At 36.2% G+C, this 21,859-nt stretch overlaps 1 protein-coding gene across 2 annotated transcripts in view; it reads right to left on the bottom strand.

Annotated features, from left to right (window-relative positions):
• Positions 1 to 203: 203 nt before the first annotated feature.
• Positions 204 to 21,859, bottom strand: part of LOC100256133 (3-hydroxyisobutyryl-CoA hydrolase 1) — a 42,032-nt gene continuing 20,376 nt past the window's right edge. For both annotated transcript variants that reach the window (XM_002264706.4, XM_010656506.3), the window contains exons 9-14: positions 19,805 to 19,926; positions 9,921 to 9,981; positions 9,636 to 9,734; positions 817 to 918; positions 697 to 738; positions 204 to 571 (exon numbers count right to left, since the gene is read on the bottom strand). In XM_002264706.4, coding sequence (XP_002264742.1) covers positions 434 to 571; positions 697 to 738; positions 817 to 918; positions 9,636 to 9,734; positions 9,921 to 9,981; positions 19,805 to 19,926 — 564 coding nt within the window. In that variant the 3' untranslated portion in view covers positions 204 to 433. The remainder of the gene's footprint in view (positions 572 to 696; positions 739 to 816; positions 919 to 9,635; positions 9,735 to 9,920; positions 9,982 to 19,804; positions 19,927 to 21,859) is intronic.

A 21,859-nucleotide genomic window follows, 5' to 3' on the forward strand; every position in this document is an offset into this window, starting at 1 on the left:
AAATAACTTTTACTTGGTATTTATGCACTGTTATCTACTTTTAAAAACTAGAAATAAAGAAGAACAGGGTGACGGATTAAGAAAATATAAAAAAAAAATCCTCCCGTAAGATAGCAGCAACTTCAATACCAGATGTGACGCAGTCCGGCAAAATTGATCAATGGCGTCCAATTTCAAAGCTCTCCATGAGAGTAAGATCTGTATACAAGAAATTTGTTATTTCATTTTATTTTCTAAATTCTTTATTCATTTTGGTACATGCCGGCCTATCTTATTGTGCTTAGCAAGTTGACAATATAGCCAGTTTTATGACCCTGATACAGTGAAATATAGCAGTCTTTAGCCATACTCCATGGCTAAAATGAAATACCCAACAACAATTACCACTATAGATGTGCTCTCTTGTAGAATGCAGGCACCCTTTACTTAGATCCTAAAGCTTTGCTAATGCAGATGCTGTGTAGGAGGATCTAGCAGGGAGCTTTAAATCTTCCCATTCTTCGTCATCTACCCTGGAGAAGTATTGATCTATCATACTGTCATTGAGCTGATCCAATCTGGAAGGCTCCCACTGAAAAAAAGGGGTTAAAAAAACCACATTAGCATTAGAAGACTGAACTTCAGTTACATGTGTAGAGTACTTTCTGAAGAATGTGATGCTCTAAGATGGAGGGATCGAGAAAAATGCGAAACAACCTTGGGGTTTTTATCCTTATCGAACAATATAGCCCTGCAACCCTGCATTTAAAAACGTTGTGTTTAGGGTCATTTACAAGATAGAAAAGGGTGAAAAGAATGGTTGAATCAGCTGCAAACCTCCACGAAATCCTTGCTGACTTCTCCTCGCATGACATGACAAACCATTCTGTACTCACGGATGAGACATTGACCCACACCTTGGACCCTTCCTTCTCTAATCTGGAATTGAAAAGGGCAAACAAACTTTAAGTTGCAGTGGTTTTGAAATCTTGAAACGGACTTTTTCAGCTAATTTCTAGGTTTGGCTTCTAAATTTTACCATATAAAGGAAATGGATTTCCAAGTTTTTGAAGTTGAACTTTGCAACTTATTGTTATTCTGTTTTTACTTCCAAATGTGCCACTCGATGTGTTAAAATGAACTATTTAAATTAGGGTACTGAATGTTTTCCCTATTTTCAAGTATACATAGAAGAGTATTACAACACTTAAATACCTACCTACCTTGATTTTTCATGCTTGGGATTTAAAAGCAACACTTAAGGCATAGAAAATCTGAGGGAAAATGCGAGGGAAAGGAAATAGACAGGAAAAGTAAAAGAAAAAAGTGTAAGAAAATAAAAAATAGATTTAGAATCAATAAATTATTTTTGTATGTTACTTCAAACTCATTTTACTTATTATAACTCTTATATATAAGGATTAAATAATTTAAAAATATATGAATTTTTAATTATATTTGATTTTTTTTCTTATTTTTCATAGGAAAAAACCAATATGAGAAAATCATTTTTCTTAGCAATTTTTTTCTTTTCTTTGCACTAAACATAGCGTTAGTACCCAAACAAGCAGCCTTTAGGTCCCATGTCATAGCAAACCTATTTATTTATCAAAAACAAACATATTCATTGATATGAATCACAAATGAAGGATGAGGAATCCTTCAATCTTTTTACAAAATCTGATCAAAAGAACTGGAGAAAACTTCTCCAATAGAGCAAGGACATCCATACATCACTAGAGTACCCACCCATCAGTATACAAGGAGAAGCAACTCAACACTCCTCAAGGGGGTTAATAATCTCCTAGAAAATGAACCCAAAAAATTGCTCCTCTCTTTGCTAAAAGATCAACAACACTATTAGTTGAATGAGGAAATTGATAGACACCTATCATACCTCGATGGCTAAGCCTTCTCCTGCTGGGTTTGAAAAAGCTCTGACCACGATACTAGGGATTTTTTTATCACTCCTCCAATCTCCAGTTGCCCTGGTTGTCCTAAAGCACGTCCATCAAAATTTAACTTGAATGAACCCATTGAAGGCAGAACCCAACTAGGGAGCAATAAACCTATTTATTTCACATATTATTAAATACAAATTCTATTTTTTACTTCAATAAAACAAATATTTCTACCATTTTCAATAAATTTTTCACAGTTTATTTTTTCAAAAACGAATGTGAAAGCTATGAAATTGGTTCTTGTTTCCATCCTTCCATTTGCATAGTGACAAATCTTTCAATTATCAAATGCATTGCACACTACTTAACCAGCAGGGGTACTTAAACTAACCCTACTGATTGGGTTTTCTCCTGGGATATCCCTGTTAGAATATCTTGAACTAGTGTTGTCCAGGCCAGCTAGGACTGTTGCCTCTACCAAGCCTTGTTTGGGGAAGAAACTCATCACAACTACAAATTCAAACCATGTGCCTCAATGTTGTTCTCCACCAACACTCCTTTTCTGCCATATAGGCTAGCCTATGCTGTATCTCCAACCAAAACTTTACTTCCAAAAAGGTACCTTGTGTCACATGGTGGTGGGGTTAATTCAGTGAACTGATGGTTTAACTCAGTGCAACGGGACTGAATCCTATCTTCTCTGGCTCTGCTAACTACAACAAAGATCATCAAACTCTATGCCCTCTAAAATTTACATTATTATCAAGCAATGTTTTAGCAAAGAGAACTGAGGGGTGCTTGGTAAAATTTAATACTTATTATTTAATAACTTAAGTTGACTTTAAATCAAATTGTCCTTAAGTTATTGACTTAAAACTTATCACTTATTATTTGCTCTAAGTATTAAAGTTGTTTGGAAAAATTAACTTAAAATCTATTCTAAATACATATTTACTCTCATTAATTTTAATTAACATTTATATTTTCATTAATCTTAAACAATAAATTTATTTTTTAAACATTCATATTTAAAGATTGCAGATACATGGATAACTACAAAAATAATTTATTATAAAAGATGATTTGTAAATGTAAAGTCATAGTTGTAAAATATATTCTCACTAAACATAGGTAAATGAGACAAAAGAGATTTGAGATTAAGAATAAGTTAACTATTTTGACTTAGCACTTAAAGTTGGTTTTGACTTTAAATGGTGATATTAAGTTTTTTTCTTTTTTGATAAGTAAAAGATATGCAATAAAAAAGGCAAAACGCCGCACAGCATACAGGAAGTATACAAGGCAGCTTAGGCCTCAAAAACCAAAAACAAAGAATCACCTCCCTTTAAGTGGAAGCTATCCACTCTAAGAAGCCTATAAGGGAGAACGCCTCCTCACCTACATACAATTTGGCCCAACTCCACAAATTACAAACAAAATAATTCTTTAACTTTTGAACATTCAAAACCCCCCCCCCCCCTAAAAGCTAATCTATTCCTCTCCTTCCACACCGTCCAAAAAATACACAACGGAATGACATCCCATATCTTTTTCCTTTTCTTTCCCACAAACGATCCCCTCCAACTAGCTAAAACCTCCTTTACAGTTCCTGGAAAAACCCATTTCACATCAACTAAACCAAAAACAATATCCCATAAAGCTCTAACCACTGTACAATATATAAGGATATGATTTACACTTTCTTCTTCACATCCACACAAAAAACAACGATTTGGAAGTTGAAATCCTCTTCTTTGAAGTCTATCCAAAGTTAGCACCTTCCCCCATGACGCCTCCCACGCAAAAAAGGCAACTTTAGTTGGCACTCTTGCCACCCAAATGCTTCTTGAAGGAAAACCTATATCATCAGACTTCGTCAATAAACTATAAGCTTCCTTGACCCTAAACTGACCACTTCTTCCTTTCCTCCATAGAACTAAGTCTTCCTCCAAGGAAGGTTTGAAACCCCTCAATATGTGGAGAAAGTCCCCAACCAACTCCAACTCCAACTCCCAATCATTGAAGTCCCTCAAGAAGTGTAGATTCCAGTTTCCTTTACCCGAATTTTGATCCCACATTTCCTCAACCGTTGAATTCCGTTGCGCAGCCATACCAAAGAGATGAGGGAAACATTGAGACAATGAGGATTCTGAACACCACACATCTGTCCAAAAACCGACCATGTTGCCCTTCCCTACTCGGAATGTCATGTTATCCCAACACCAATCTGATTCTTTCCAAATCTCCTTCCAAACCCCTACTCCAATCGCCCCATTTGCCTTTTTAGGCCTCCAATCAAGACCCTCCTGCCCATACTTCACCTTGATCACTTGTCTCCACAACTTATCTTTGTCACAGGCATACCTCCATATCCACTTGCCAAGTAAAGCTTTGTTCAACAAAGCTAGCTTCCTAAGACCTAGCCCACCTTTATCTTTGTCTGTACAAACCACCTCCCATTTAACCAGATGAACTTTTCTCTCCATACTTCCCCCTCCCCACAAAAAATCCCTTTGCACTTTCTCAATCCTTCTAACAACAACCTTGGGCATTCTGAAAATGGACATTTGATAGATTGGCATGCTAGCCAAGGTACTTTTTATTAAGGTGACTCTTCCTCCTTTAGAAATATATTGCCGTTTCCAAAGAGCTAGTCTCCTCCTTACTCTTTCCTCCACCCCATCCCATATATAAGGCGCTCTATTTGGGGCCCTAAAGGAAGACACAGGTACTGAGAGGGTAAAGTCCCCACCCTGCAGCCTAGCTCAACAGCCAACTCCTCCACCTCCACCACCTCTCCAACTGGAATGATTTCACTCTTGGCTAAATTAATCCTTAGGCCTGAAGCCGCTTCAAACCAGAATAAAATCCAACTTAAATGAGTTAGATGATCCTTTCTGGCCTCACAGAAGATAATTGTGTCGTCAGCAAAAAACAAGTGAGAGATGTTCAAAGAGGGGCCACTTCCACCCCTTATGCTACATCCTGATAAGAACCCTCCCTCCACAGCTCTCCTGATAAGAACATCTAGCACTTCCATCCCCATAATGAAGAGGTAAGGAGACAACGGATCCCCTTGTCTAAGGCCTTTAGTGCTAGGGAAGAAACCTGCAGGCACTCCATTAACCAACATTGAAAATTTAGCTGAGGATAGGCAACTCCACATCCACCCCACCCACTTAGACCCAAAGCCCATCTTTTGCAACACCTTCAACAAGAACTTCCAATTGATGCTGTCATAGGCTTTCTCTATATCCAATTTGCATATAATGCCCTTTTCTTTTTGTTTCTGCCACATGTCTATCACTTCATTTGCAATTAAAGAAGCGTCAAGAATTTGTCTTCCCTTCACAAAGGCATTCTGAGAAGAGGAAACCACCTTACCAACTACTTTCTTCAGTCTATTAGCTAGCACTTTAGCCAATAACTTATAAAGCCTCCCCAAGAGACTAATAGGTCTGAAGTCTCTAAGGTCCTCAACCCCATTTTTCTTGGGGATCAGCACCAAGAAGGTATTGTTGAGGCTCTTTAGGAAAGAACTGTGATCATAGAAGTCTTTGAACATTTCCAAAATCTCCTCTTTAATGAACTCCCAACAACTTTGCCAGAATGCCATAGTAAAGCCGTCCGGACCAGGGGCTTTATCCCCATTCATCTCCATCAAAGCCACATGGATTTCATCCTCTGTAAAGGGCCTCTCCAAGTTCTCAGCCTCTTGTAGATTGATCTGATCTAACTGAAGGCTCCCTATGTCCGCCTTCCACCCCATGTCTTCTAAAAGCAAACTTTGAAACGCATTAGCAATTCCTTCCCTGATTTCCTGCTCCTCTATCAGCCATTCCCCATTGATCTTTATTCTCTCCAAATAATTATTTCTACGGTGAGCGCTTGCCATGCGATGAAAAAAACCCGTATTTCTATCCCCCTCCTTCAGCCATATTTCCCTAGAGAGCTGTCTCCAATGAGTCTCCTCCATAATCACCCATTTTCTATAATTATCCTTTGCTTCTTTCTTAAGCTCTGTTTCCTCCACAGTCAGAATTCTCTCACTTTCCTCCCTATCCCAAAATTCCACCTGCTGCAAGGCTAAGGATTTATTGCTCTCCAGCTTTCCAAAGACTTCTCTATTCCAAACTTTCAATTTCTATTTGATTTCCTTCATCTTAGTAGCCAATTTGTAACTAGCACTGCCCCTAACCTCAATCCCTTGCCACCAGCTGTGCACAAGATCCTTGAAGCCCTCAATCTTAAGCCACATATTTTCAAATTTGAATGGAGTCGGGCCTCGTCTTATCCCCCCCCCCCCCCCCATTAGCGTAATTGGGAAATGATCGGATACCGGACGAGGTAGCCTACACTGATTAATCCCATTGAATTGATCTGTCCAACTAGGGGACACAAGGAACCTGTCCAATCTTGCCCAAGCCTGATTGTTTTGTCCCCCATTCCAAGTAAATTCTCCCCCTTGAAGGGGAAGATCCATCAGCCCAAGATCATCCACTATTTCAGCAAATTTCCTCATTGCTGAATTCGTTCTCCTCTGGCTACTCCTTTCCCTCGGAAACAAAGTAATGTTAAAATCCCCCCCTATACACCAAGGGTCTTCCCACAACCCTCTAATCGCCCCCAACTCATCCCATAATGCATCCCTTTCCAATTTTGAGAACAGACCATACACTCCCGTAAAAATCCATATCGTCCCATTTTCTACATTCCGGAATCTGCAAGATAAAGTAAACTGACCCTCTTCCCAATCTAGAATATCCAAAGACCTTTTATCCCAATATATCAGAATCCCTCCCGAACCCCCTTCCGCATTCACAGCTTTCCAATCTAGGAATCTTCCGGAGCCTATACTTCTCACAATGCTATCCGACATGGCTTGAATTTTAGTCTCCTGAATACAGATTAAGTCCACCCTCTAATTCCTTATGAACATCTTAATAACTTTTCTTTTAGAGCTATCATTTGCTCCCCTCACATTCCAACTCAGAATTTTTATCTTCATTGGACAATCACAATCTGGCGCCCTTTGCCCTGTACTGAGCCTTTCTGTTTAATTCCCCCCTCATAATTAATGGAGCATTCCAATCTTTTTAATTCCCTTTCAAACTTAGATTTTTCCAGTAGCTCTTTACTATGGATTTTCTCCCTTCTTTTTCTGATTTTAGTCAAAAAATTCAGGATTTCCTTCTCCAACCCTTCCGTGGGGAAACCCAGAAATTGACTGAATTTCGCCAAACCACTCTCCTCCCATTTATCAAATATGCTTAATCTACTTAATGACAAATTAAGTCATTAAGTCATATTAAGTCATAAAGATGATTTATCAAATACCCTCTTAAACTCTTATTTAAGTTAACAAACTTCAAAGATCTGAGATTATCTCCATCACCTTAACCACACTTTTGGCCCAAATGAACTAGAGGTCCAAACTCCAAAGATGGAAAAGCAGTCCTTGACCTCCCACCATCCAGGCAGGAAAGCCCCAGTTTGTGCCAGCTCTCTGCAATTACTTGTAAAGAAATCATAACCTCATCCTTTAGCCTTACTGATCCAACCTTACTCAAGAAAATGGTGTCCTCCACTAAGTCCACGAAGAAGATCCCACCTTTTAGGGAAAATTAAGCAATACAAGCTTGCCCCCAACCACCAAACACGTCTGCAAGAACTTTCCAAAACTCATCCAATCCACCAACTCCAAGCCACATACTCAGATTATGGCTCATGACCATATTCCCATGACAGTAATGCCTTCACTTTGTGCCCCCCTTGACCATTTTCACATAAAAGCAGAAAGGTGACCTTTCCCCAGCTGCAATTCTCATCCCCCTTTATTCCCTTGCTATGCGAAAAAACCTTCTCTTTTTCCAGTTCCTCTGGATCTAGAAGAGATCAACAGACACAATTGGTCCAATCACTACTTTTAGGTACTTTTAGAATCACCCAAAATAGGGGTCTCCAGATTGTCATAAACTCAGTCACAAATACACCTGTCAATGTTGTTCCAGAGAACCTTGACGAGTCTTAAGTGTCCCCTAATTTCTTATCGAAAAACCCCCCTTTGTTCCAATGCTGCAGCCCCATGCAACTACTCCAATGACCATGAGACTTCTTTCTCTTCAAACATTAAGGAAAATGTTCCCTCATGACAAATCCAGTGATAAAGAAAGCCCTCTGGCACCCTCATCTTCCTTGAGCTCAAAACACCTTTCCTCCCAACCCACATCCACTTCCCAGGAGTGAATCATGAGGGACTTGAGAAGTTCACAGCTCTTCAGACCTTTTCTTGAAGAAGTCTTTGTTATGAAGCCAAATCTTATATGGATTCATGGGACCACACATCACAAAGAATATAAAAAAAATAAAACCCTCAACTTGTCATAATCAGAGTCAAATCTCAATTCTATCAACTTTATACGGATTTCATTATGCAACTGTGCTGAGGAGATTCTTGGCAGAATTGGACTAAAATTATAAGATCAAGATTCATAAGATTCTAAAGTTCTGATTAGGATTGTATACCTTGACGAGAAAGTTAAATAATTGTTGGGACCCGACCCACACATAGGAGCTGTGTTCAGAACATTTTCTCAAGTACATGAGGCAGCATAGGAGCAACTTCAAACCATGGACCTAAAATTATGCTCCATGCATTGATACTGCTAGAGAAACACTCCTTGGCCTAAGAGAAAAATAAGCACCTCGATAGGTAGTTCAGCCTATTAGGTTAGTAACTGTCAGTCCATAGAAACACATCCTATGAAAGGCATGTAATTTTTTACCCTTTTGGCTTCAGCTTTAGCCGGAAAGCTCGAATGACCTTGTCAAATCATTATGCACCATTGATCTTGGTTGTCTAAACCAATCATTGATACCCTATTGGACTCCAAAGGTTGGTAACCATCCTCATGTTAGTTGCAAATTTACTACCTATCATTCCGTCCCAAATATGCAGGAATTTTTAGTGCAAAACTTGTAAAGAAAGAGAATTACCAAAAGAAAAGACTAAGGCTTAGTGCTCTGTGATTCGTTTCCTATGATCACTGGGATGAATTTTTACAATAGAAATCTTCTCCTGGTGCCTATTTGTTTCTTCTCCTAATAAATTTATTTATTGCAATTACTTAGTAGTGGACATATAACAAAAGGATTGAGCCCTAACCATTATGAAATTTATAATCTTCTCTATTTTAATCTTCCTTACAACTTTCTTCACTCTTTTTTTCTAGAATGTTTGTGCTTCACCATATGACAGATATCAACTGATGGTAAATGATTTGATGGCATTACAAGGAAGGAAAACAATGAAGCTCAAGGTGGTGAGAAAGGACGTATTGAGCTAGAAAGGAAAAACAAGAGAAAAAAGGTATATACAGCAGAATGAATTAGCAACCCACCTTACAATGCCCCTGCCCCTCCCTCTTCCCTTTTTTTTTTTGGATCTGGGCACATAAACCAAGTGGTTGGGATACCCTTTTTCCTCAACTTTGTAAGGCTGGTATGGTTCTTCTTAGACTCAACTTTGTTTTAACCAAAGCCCAAGATCTCATGTTTGACTTTTCCAACAACCTAAAAGATACCCTTTTTCCTATCTCAGACAAAGCTAAGCCATGTAGCTATCAATAAGTTTGATTGTTTTCCAGATTTTCATACGAGATTACCAACTATCCTCAAAATTATAGCTTTTGATGCTTAAGTATTGAACTTTTATAAAGGAAAAAAAATGTTAACCATGGCATCATGCATCCATACCGATCTCAGTGAGATTTTAAGACTTGTTGGGGAAGCCTTCTGCAAAGACTGAATTGTTGAAGAGATCCAGTCATCAGCGCTTTTTACAGCTTCCCTCTCCTACAACAGAGAACTAAGAATCTGGTCAAGTAAATGGCAACATTTTCATCCATGGTTAGGTTCCAGGTACTACAAGTAAAAGAGAATAGAGCAGAACTGAAGCAATGAGAACCCAATGGGGAAAAGCAAAAGAGGACATCAAATCAACTTTCTCATATAGAGAGACAATCCATCTTATCAACTTACAAGAGCAGACAAAATTTCCTCAATTGTTCTCCGAGAAAAGCACCTATTGATAATATCCAACCTGCAGAAAAATAACCACTGAAATGAGGATATGGATAATGAAGAGCCAGGCCAAAAATTGAAGACATCCTTCATTATGATTTTTTAACTGTTGGACAACCAATTTTCCTAAAAGCTTAATCTTGAAGGATTTGGATCCACAATGTATATCATGTTCTCTAACATTAACAAACTAAGATATCTCTCATTACTATTTTAGCATGTCCAAAATTTTGAACGCACATACATATATAGTCTAGCAAATGTTCAGGCTAAATCTAGGATTTAGAAAAGATTTCAGGTGTATGGTTAATGTTAATTAATTAATAGGAAAAAGTATAAATCAGACAAGAATTAGAGTAAGAAGATCAGAAATAAGACATGGCGAGAAAATGTACAAAGAAATTCTCTATGGTTCAACTACCTTGACACGAATAGGGGAAAAAAACTTAAACCAATCCCCATTCCAATACTAAGCAAGAGAAAGGAATACAATCAGAAAAATATGGTCTGGCTAGACAGCCAAAATTAAACCCAGTTTATTCCATTTCCAAATCAAATGATTTCCTAATTTGCAAAGAAAACTCCTTATCCTTTGCATTCTGACTATAGACCAAGTAGAATCTTCCAATTTAAAATTAAATAATTAAACAAAACTAAGTGCTTAGCCTAAAATTCAATTCTATCTTTGTTGGGTTTTGTTAGCCCAAGGTTTCACAAAACTGATTTTTGATGATTTTTTTTTTTTTTTTTTTGATAGGAAACGACAAAGAAATATATTGATAAAAAGAAGGTACAATTAGAAGGATGAGGAATCCTCCCAACAAAAAGAAACAAGACTACAAGTAATCAAATATAAGAAAGTACAAAAAGAGAAAAGTATACACTCTAGTTACACACTGCTAACCAATCAAGTTGTAATATGTTAAGAGGAATCCCCTTAAAATCCTTAAAACAAAAAGCCCAAAAAGAAGCAAGAAAACAAATAGAATCCCAAAGATACTCAGAATTCCTTGCTTTATCCTCAAAAATCCTTGCATTTCTTTCCCGCCACACCACCCACATTAACGCGATGCACGCGTTTTGCCATAAAACAATCCCTCTCTTAGAAGAATGCATTTGGTTCATCCTTGATTTCAAAGTGTTGGATGGGTGCAAAATTCTTGCAGCAAGATTAAGGAATTCAAGAAGAATGCATTTGGTTCAAGTCAAGAAAACATTATTTGAGCATGCTTTCTTAGGGATTGAAATTTTGTGCAAATGTAAGACTAGGATAATGTGCAATTATCTCACGACTTTCATCATGACCTTTTTTGAAAAATTATCTGATCAACAACAAACTCATTCATTCAAGGTTTTTCAAAGTTTTATGTTGTGTTTGGTTTGAAAAATATTTTTTAATTTTTATTTTCTAAAAACAATTCTTATTTCTATTTTTTTCCCCTTGAAAATTGAGAAAAGTAAAAACTATTTTAGAAAATGAAATTCGTAAAATCTTGTTTGGTTTTTGAGTTTTAACTAGCATAAAAAAATGATAAAAAGAAATATAATTAAAATTTAATATAATAAACATATCATGACATGAGATTTTGCCATTAAAAAGGATAATATTACTACTTTTATATGGGACCTTATTATATTACATTTGTTCATTTTTTTTTAAACCAGTTTATAAAATATTTTAATATACTTATAATTAATTAAATTATTCAAATATAAAAATATATATAGTTATAGTAATTCATAGTCTAAGGAATAAATAAAATATTTATACTATATATTTAATTTAAGATTATATTTTATTTCAAATATATATGAGATGATGTTTTATTCATATTAATATTTCTTTGATATCCGTAATATTGTTATTCCTTTTATATCGTGGGTCCCACAAGGTCTTTTATGTGATATTATTCCCTTTTCCATTTTCAAAAAACATTTTTCACTTTTCTTAAGAAAATTTTGAAAACACCAATTGGAATTTTCACTCTTTCTATTTTTAAGCTCAATTTTCCATAAAATGAAAATGGAAAAATATTGTCCAAACATGTTTTCAGCTCCCATTTCTGTTTTCTTTGAAAATGAAAATAGAACACAATCTAAGCAAACAGACCCTTAAGGACTCAAATGGGAAATTAAATTAACGTCTTTTTGAAATTGTTTAAATTTTATCTAAAGTCCATAAAATAATAGAGTATTGACAGAGATGATCCTTGAAACTATTTCTTGTATATTGATACTTCTAGAGAATCATTATAATTAGGTTATTTATATCTCTATAATAGATTGTTCATAATTGTTGCAACAACCTTGAATAATTGGAAAATACAGGTTGACAATCTAACAACACTAACTAACTAACAACCAGCAGATAACTAGGTGGTTAGCTCCAACATTCCCCCTCAAGCTCATGGTGGATTTCCTCACACTTAGGTTGTCACGTAATCTCACAATATGAGCTAAGAAAATTGGTTTAGTCAATATGTCTGTAGTTTGATCTATGGTAGGAGAATGTTAGACTGCCAACTTCTTGGCTAAGACTTTTTCACACACAAAATAGAGATCCAACTTTATATGTTTAGTTCTAGAATGCAATATAAAATTTGTAGACATTGCTATTATGCTTAAATTGTCACACCAAACCATTGGACTCCTTGGTTGAGGAATTTCAAGTTCTTATAACAATGATTGTAACCATGAAATTTCAGAGGTAACAGAAGCAAGACTTGTACTCAACTTTGGTGCTTCATCTTGAAACTGTATGTTGCTTCTTAGATGATCACAAAATAATATTGTGACCAAAGTATACACAAAATCCAATGGTTGACCTCCTGTCATCTAGGTTACCCCCCTAATCTGCATTTAAATATCCAATCAAACCCAACCTATCAGCTATTGTAAATGAAAGACTAAATTCAACAGTACTATTTTGGCATCTTAAAACCCTTTTAACAACTTTCCAATGAGTGTCTAATAGATGCATAAATTGGCAGACTTTATGAACATTATAGAATATCTTAGGCTATGTTATAGTAGTGTATTGCAATGCTCTTACCACATTTCTATACTCATGACTATTCAGAATCAAATCATCCATGAGAGAGGAGAGTTGTAGACTAGATATCATAGGTGTAGGCAGAGGCTTGGAATTTAACATGTTGACTTTCTATAGAAGGTCAGTGATGTACTTCTTTTGAGACAAATGCAACCCATAATCAATGTGTTGGACTTGTATCCCAAGAACATAGTTGATTTTACCAAGATCCTTAAGAGAGAAAACAACATTGAGACAAGAGATCAATTTGGTCAATTCTGGACTACCACTTCTTGTGATAATGATATCATCCACATGGACTACGGCAATGACACAAGACTTGGTTGTAAATTGGAAAACAATAAGTAATCTACTTTTACAGGATGCAAAACCAAGTTGAAGCAAGGAAGACTAAAAATTTTCAAATTGGGCTCGAGGGGATTGTTTCAAGCCATATAATGCTTTATGAAGCTTGCACACTTGCTGGTTGTATTGTTCAGAATCCAGTGGTTGCTGCATAAGCACGTCTTCTTGCAAAATCCCATTGAGAAATGCATTATTAATATCAAGTTGTCTAATCTACCATCCTCTAGCCAAAGCATTTGTAAGAACCACTCTATTTTTTACTAATTGCACCACTGGGCTAAATGTTTTAGTGAAATCAAAGCCAGTTTGTTGGTAAAAGCCCTTAACTAATAAACGAACTTTGTATCTTGAAATTGAACCATCAGGATTTCTTTTTATTTTTAAGACCCACTTGCAGCCAGCAACCTTCCTATTAGGAGGTCAATTTACAAGAGACTAAGTTTTATTCTTAGGCAAGGTCTCGTATTCATCTAACATAGCAGCCTTCCAATGATTACAATTTAAAGCCTTATCAATATAAGTGGGTTCACTTATAGATAGATCAGTGGCAGCATAGGCCTTAGGCTTGAAAATTCCTCTTTTCATTACAAGTAACCATAGGATGTAAGTTAGTGGGTAATGGAGCATTACTTCAATCATGGACAGATTTGGATAAAACATGTGAGGAAGGTTGATGAAGAATCAGGTTTAGGAGTTGGCACAGGTGAAGGGGAGAAAAAGGTGTTGTAGTGGGAGACTCAATAGGATGGTGGCTAGGTGAATCATTAGATGATGTTAGCAAAGGTTTTAGTATAGGAGATGGAAGGAGATGCAATTTATTATCAATGATAGATGAGGAAGAAGTCTGGCTATGTGGTTTTGAAGCCAAAGGAAATGTAAATTCATCAAACACAACATGTCATAAGATGTAGATTCTTCAATCAGGAGTTAGGATTTAATAACCTTTCGGACATCACTATAGCCAAGAAATGTGTAGGGAAAAGAATGGTATTGTAACTTATGATTGTTATAAGGTCTTAAGTGAGGATAATAAGTTTATCCAAATACCTTTAAGAAATTATAATCAGGTTGAATGTGAAACAATACTTCCAAAGGTTATCTTTGCTGCAGGATTGTGTTAGGTAAACGCCTATTAATAAGGAACACAACAGTGACCAAAGATTCAAACCAGAATTTTAGAGGTAAGGAAGCTTGAGCAAGAAGAGTAAGCCCTAATTCAACTATGTGATGATGTTTACATTTAAATAGACCATTTTGCTCGGAAGTATGAGGGTAAGAATGCATATGCAGATACCACAAGAGTTAAGGAAAGAGGTGAGAGCTATAAAGTCACCTCTCATGTCAGTTAATAGGATTTTGATTTTCTGATTTAGTTGTAGTTCAACCTGAACCTTACAAATGAAGAAAGGACTGGTATGCATCAGATTTGCATCTAAGAAAATATATCCGTATGTATTAGAGTAAGCATAACAAACAACACATAAAACTGAAAACCATTTAGAGAAAGAACCGGAGTTGCACCCTGCACATCAACAACAAATTGAAGAGGTGAAATGTATTTAGTGCAAGACTTAGGAAATGGAAGTTTATGACTTTTTCCCATTTAACAGGCTGAGCAAACTAAAGGAAATTTATTAGAATGATGAGTTATATTGTGAAAAGTTAACACTTGTTGAACTACTTTCTAAGCAAGGTGTCCAAGCCATTTGTGCTGCAAATCAATCACAAAATTATTTCATTGACAAGAAATTGAATTTTGACATGAATGATCAGAACTTGAGGTTTGAGACTTTATTGAACAATCAGCCACTAAAAGTTGAAGATGAATGACATTAAGTTGATTTGAAAAGATTCTAGTAGAAGGAGAAACTCTAGCACCAGTGTACTGAGTTGTGAGATTGAATCTATATAATCCTTCATGCAGATTTCCTCTGAGAACTGTTGTTCCTGTCACTTGATCCTTTACAACACAAAACAAAGGATGAAATCAAGGGAACATGCAAGAGGTTTTTAAGATGAAATTGTTTAGAATTAAATTGGTTAGCAGAAGATGTTGAAGGAGAAACCATATAATGGCCTCTATGTCTAATATGCAGACCTACACCATTCCCTACATGTAACTTGTTCTTACCATGGTACTCACTGCCTAAGTTTAGATTATTTGGGTCATTGGTAATGTGATTTGTTGCACTTGAATCAAGATACCAATTGCCATCATTGATAGTATTAGGAGTAGCAACCATTGCCAACATTAAGTTGGAATTAGAAGCATCATTGTTGGAGTTTCCAGATGAAGGACTTCCATTGTTGTTCAATCCAATAAATGATATGTTGAAACAATAGTAGCATTTGTGCACTATAAGCCTAAATTTTCCACATAATTTTGGTTTTGAATGCCCCCAAGTGCGTCCCTTGCCATGGCTACCACCACAACCTTGGCTATGGTTTCCACCCCAACCTCTTTGAAAGATTTGATTGTTTCCTCGGGCACCTTGTGTAGATAGATTGACAGATGGCTATGTTTCTGTAAAAGAGGTTGAATTTTGTTTGATCATATGTTCTTGAGCAAGCAACAAAGATGAAACAACTTTCAAAGAATATGGATCTTCACAGAAGTGATCATAGCAACAACAGAATCATATTCTGGACCAAAACCAGCTAAAATTGCCAAGATCTGATCCTCATAAATATTATGTTCAGATGAAGATAATATGTATAAATAAGTTTCCATTTTAATCAAGTAATTTCTCATTGACAAACCACCTTTCTTTTGACTTTGCAACTTGAAATTGTATTGTGTTACCTTTGCCTTTGAGAAGAAAAAATCTGTTATACTATTCTCCAAACTTATTTTGCACGGTCACATCTAATGAGTTGAGACAACATTCCAAGGCTAATTGAGGCTAACAACCAAGAAACAAGTAGACTATCTTGCCTTTCAAAAACAATATATGCAGGATTGATCACTTTAGTTCCACCTTCCTTGAGAAATTCCGAAGGAGGAATCATAGTTTCTGAAATGAAGTTTGTTATTCCATAACCTTTGATTACAATAAGAACCTGATGTTTCCAGGAAAAATATGTATCATCCAACTTCATGGTAACGAGTTGCTTGGGAGGATTGGTAACTTGAATAGGTGGAACAATTGGAGATAGCTTCATTACTTCAGATAGGGTAGTGATGGCTATGGAAGAGATTTTCCCCATGAGTGAGCTTCAAGCTTTGATACCATAATAGGGTATTGGAACATAGCATTGATAGAGATGATCCTTTAAACTCTTTCTTGTATATTGATACTTGTGGGTAATTACATTATAATTGGGTTAATTATATTTCTGTAATAGATAGTTCATAATTGTCGTAACAACCCAGAATAATAGGAAAATACAGGGCACCAATCTAGCAACTCTTACTAACAATTTACAATGCTAGTGACCTTTTCACTTGTAATCAATTTGCAATGCTAGTTTTTTCAATTCCACCATAGTCCATTTATTGCTCTCGTGTAAGAGAGCATGGAGCGTGAGACTATTTGTAAGAAAAATTGAAGAAATTGTAAAAGTCTATTGGCATGTAAAGTTCAAGGAGTCCTTGGTTTAAGGAGAATCCTTCTTTAGTAGAGAAACCTCAAGGCTTGGATTGGAGCTTGGAGATCAGGTACATATGCATGTTTGGTGTAGAACCACATAGTTTGAGTTTGAAATTTTGAAAAAGAGAAACACCCCACACCCCCCCACCCTTCCCCCTCTTAGGTGATTACCCTAGGTTTGCTAATAATTGACTTCATAGTTTTGGCTTCCATATAGGGTATATCTTCTCTAACCAGACTAGGGCAATTATGTTAGTGTGTCCTCCATACCCTTTGCATGCATGCATTGCAATAATGAGTAAACAAAATGCATTTTTTTTAGGTGCTTTATTTTGAGTCCTAAATTGTCTATATTTCAACTTTACAAATCAGTGAACATTTCAGGTTACTAAAACATCAGCATAAAGAGTTGTTTAGCAGAACTATTTATGCTACTGGTGCAAAATACAGGTAGCACTATTGACGTAGGTATTATTCATGCTATTATACATTTGTAACAATGAAAATAATGCATCTTGTTCATTCTTTTTCTTATCTGTTTTTTTTCCCCTTAGGTTGGAATGATGGATAAGATTAGTTTTTTCAAGGGATAGACTTAATTACTATTAGAGTTTCTAGTCTACCAAAAGAGCTGCAATCATCTATTTCATATTATCAAGCATTTATAGAGAAGTAGCAGCTCTGAGCTTTATTTGGAGTAAGAGTTGAAATGTCAAGTTTCTTGTCTTTCTACATTCTTGTCCCTGTTCTTGTACTATTATTAGCATTATTCAGGCATAAGTCTGACAAAGTAAAATATACCATCTCTACTAAACCTTAAATTTTCTTGATTCATTTAATTAGCATGGTTACAAGAACAAAAGAGCTTTTCTTTTCTTTGTAGGTTTGAAGTCTTTAACAAGATTACAGAGGCATTATTTGGCTTGAAAACGAAGTACAGATCATTCCTAAGTTCCTAACTACCATAGAGAAAATGAAAGTGTGCATAGAATGTCCACTGTTGTACTTAGCAAATATATTGTTGGATAGCTGCTACTCAAGAGTTGGGATCCTTTAGTTCTAGTCCAATTTCTGCCTGGTGTCCTAATCAACTGTTTGGCCCATTCCTTCCTCAATTTCACATGGAACAAATCCAATCACTTGCATAAACACTTGTTCCAACCACATATTGGTCAAATGGATCAAGTGGTCACTTTAAGAGGAGAATTTAAGCCCCATCCTTCAATGCATTACCAATTCTTGCATCAGAGGTTTGGAGAAGCAAGGCAAGAAAATTTCAATAAATGGATCAAGAGGTGTGTCTAGTTTAATGAAACCTCCAATTACAAAACTATGACAGTTAGGTAAACTATTTGACAAATTAGCTTCATAGGCCAGGGATGAATGACAATCAGAAGTTACATTTTAAAGGCACCAATCTTAAGGGAATGACAAGGATATGTTGGATTAGCCAAAAATGGTTTTACAAAAGGAAAGAATTCAGAGATATCAAAGCATGGGATAAGATTAAACAGATCATGATCAAACACTTCAACACTCCCAACATGAAGTCACAAAGTCATCTTTAACTCACTAATCGATGGCACAAGACCATAATCAAACACTGACTCCCAACAAAATCACAAGTTCATATTTAATTCACCAATCCATGACACAAGACCATGCTCAAGGAACACAACAAGCCCCTTCTACAATTTAGCAGTGAAGATTATTATTTCTATGCTCTGACAAGCTGAGGCTGCAAATTGCCTCTAGCTGGCTGCTTTTCTATTCAACACACCTTCAAGCAGAGGAATCCAGTCTACCCGAATCTCTATTATTCTCCTATATGAGAGGCATATTGATCTTTTCCGGTGAAATAATTCAAGGTAACTGCAGAAGAATCTGGAACTTTTGGATGACTGAGCTAAAGAGTTGCGAGAGAATAATATTCTCCTTCAAATCAACCAATGATCTCTTCCTATTGTGAAAGGTTCACGGCATTCCTCTCTAGCCCAAATAAACCACAAGATAGATAAGGTAGCTCCGCCCTCAGGGTCCTCCCTTTGGGAGCTGCTCATGCTATCCCAGCCATCAAAAACAGTCTCTAGCGTAACTCTAATGCAAAAAGGCAATGGGGAAAAGATGGTCCCTGGATCCTCCATTCCTTAAACATAAAACACAACAAAGAAGGCCAATGGCTTTATAAGAACAAATGAGCCTAGGAAAGTTTATTTACATTAATTTTCCAAACTTGACAAAATTAAGTCTTATATTTGTCAGAATGGAACGAAAGGCAGAGAGATTTTTATTTACTGAAATGAGCTACTGTCCTGATGCCATAGTACAGTGCCATTCAGTTTCATCCTATTTTAGCATTGAACAAGACAAGTTTCTATGCAATTTATGGGTTACTAGGGTTTTTAATTGATACCTAGGATTTATTGGAGTCAAGTGCTAGGATTTATTATGATGGTCTTTGGTCTATTTATTTATTTTGAGTTAGTGAAAATCCAATTGAGACTTTGCAGCTTTGAGCTTTCTTTGGAATGTGTGATTACCCAGTAGCATTCTTGTCAAGTTTCCGGACTACTTCTAGTCTTGCTTTAGTTATTCTTCCAGTTAAATCTTTGCTCCTGCTTTACTGATATGGTCATTATAGGATACATGATATATTTCATAATAAAATAATTGCACAAACCACTAATTCCAATACTAATTTTGTTGATCCTAGAGACATCTGGTATCCTCTTGGCATATGTGAACTCCAGTCACCAATAAATTATATGAGGAATAGGAAAAGGTAAATAGCTTACAAACAATCCACAACGACAAATTAATTACACCCTAAAGAGGAAGAGCTAAGAGGAACTTACCTGTGGTACGTACTCTTGTCTTTCAAATAAGGTTGCAGCGAATATTCATCAATCACTGCAGAAATAATGGCTGGATCACTTGAATCTAACTTGTGAAGTGCTGCTTCTAATGAAGACAATCTCTGTCCATTGATTAGGACACATAAAAAGGAATTAAGAAGGCAAATCACTCCAAAGAAAAATAAAAGACAAAGTGCTCCTCAACAGAGAGGCATTACATGATTTCAATGTAGCAATCATGCATTTGTTGTTCACTCAAATGCTACAGAACAACACATATACAGAATAATTGTGACACAAGACGACACGTAAATCTTGAAATGCTATCTAAAAAGATTAGTGAGCCAAGAAATTAGAAAGACTATGGTTTAGGGTTCTTGGATATGGAAGTCAAACTCTAGGTTTTAAGGTCAGCTGCTAGAATTCCAGAAAAACAAATTGCTCAAATTTTTGGATGGCAACTAATTTAGGCTCTGCCACTCTGGGCTGTTCAAAATAAAGAATTGAATATAGAAAGAGGTTCAGCATTATGAAAGTACAAATTTAGGTCATAAGAATAAATACAACAGTACCCATTGAACTTTAATAGTAGCAGCACTAAAACTAAAGAGGATAAGAACAAGTAAGAACTCAAAATTTCCAGCAATCACAATCAAATTTGTTTTGTACTAACAGACCATATTTTTTACTTTTAAAAACTTCCAAGACAAAACCTTCTAACATGAGACTAACAAATAGTGAAAACCAAATAGGACTTAAATTCTTTTGGAATTCAATAAAGATTCTAATAACACAAATTAGAAATTCAACTAAAAGGAAAAAAAATTGAATAAGATCTTTGTAGTGCTAATTATAAGAAGGGAGGCACGTAGGGAATAAGGGGTGTAGACCCAAAAGTTTGGTGGAGGGAATAAAAAAAGCTACCAGAGGATGCTAGCTTATTGGATCAAGTGGGTTATTGGGGAATAGTTACTGAGGTTCAAATGCATTTGTGGAGGAACAAATTGTAAACACCATGCTCATTGCAAATAAAGCCATTGGTTCTATATTAAAGAGAAAGCTAATTATGTAACCAAGAATTTTATATCTATTTCCTTAGAGGATGAATTTCTGCAGAAAATGGATTGATTAGCTTTTACTCTATTGTTAGATTCTCAATGTTGGTTGATCCCCATCTGATTAATTGGTCCATAGCCTACTCGGAAAAAAAGTATGGAGGCCTTAGCATTAAAAATCTCTCTACTATAAACAAGCCAATCCTTGGCAAGTGGAGTCGAAGATTTGCAATTGAGGAGGAATCCCTATGGGAAAGTGTAATAGCACAAAAGTTGGGAAGACGGGCTTGGAGTTCAAAGGGTGTAAGGATCATTATGGTATGGGCATGTGGAAGGGCTATTAGAAATAGATGGGAGTCCTTCATGAGCAGATCTCATTTTATGGTTGCAATGGAAGAAGAGTAAAATTTTGGAATGATAGATTGTGTGGAGACTTATCTTTGGAAGAATTCTTTCTTACATTATTCTCTATAGCTAACGATAAAAAGTCATGGGTGGTAGAGATGTGGGAGCAAGTTAGGGAGGGTGGTCAGTGAAGTCCCCACTTCTTAAGACAATTTCATGATTGGGAGATTGAAGGAGTGATGACCTTCTTATAGAAGTTGATGAAGAGCTTAGTTAGGAGAGAGGACGACAGAATGGGGTGGAAAGAGTCCAGGTGTGGCAAGTTCTCGGTTAAATCCTTCTACCACTCCTTAATCTGAGGAAAAAGAGATTGGAATCCCTGGATACTTGGGAGAGTTGGATTCTTTGCATGGGAAGCAGCATGGGGACGGATTTTAACAATTTGTCAACTTAAAAGGAGGGGATGATAATGTCAAACAGATGCTATATGTGTAAAGTTGAGGAAGAATCAGCTAATCATTGAATACTTCATTGCCCTAAATCAAGTATCTTGTGGTGGAAGAGACAAAATCTCTCTAAGGGGACAAACTAAAACTTAACAAGAGCACTTTTTCAAGCTCGCTGTTCATTTTATCTCTTCATTTGTAATTCTAAT

The sequence above is a fragment of the Vitis vinifera genome, chromosome 9 (assembly GCF_030704535.1).
Source record: "Vitis vinifera cultivar Pinot Noir 40024 chromosome 9, ASM3070453v1".
In the NCBI taxonomy this organism is placed as follows: Eukaryota; Viridiplantae; Streptophyta; class Magnoliopsida; order Vitales; family Vitaceae; genus Vitis; species Vitis vinifera.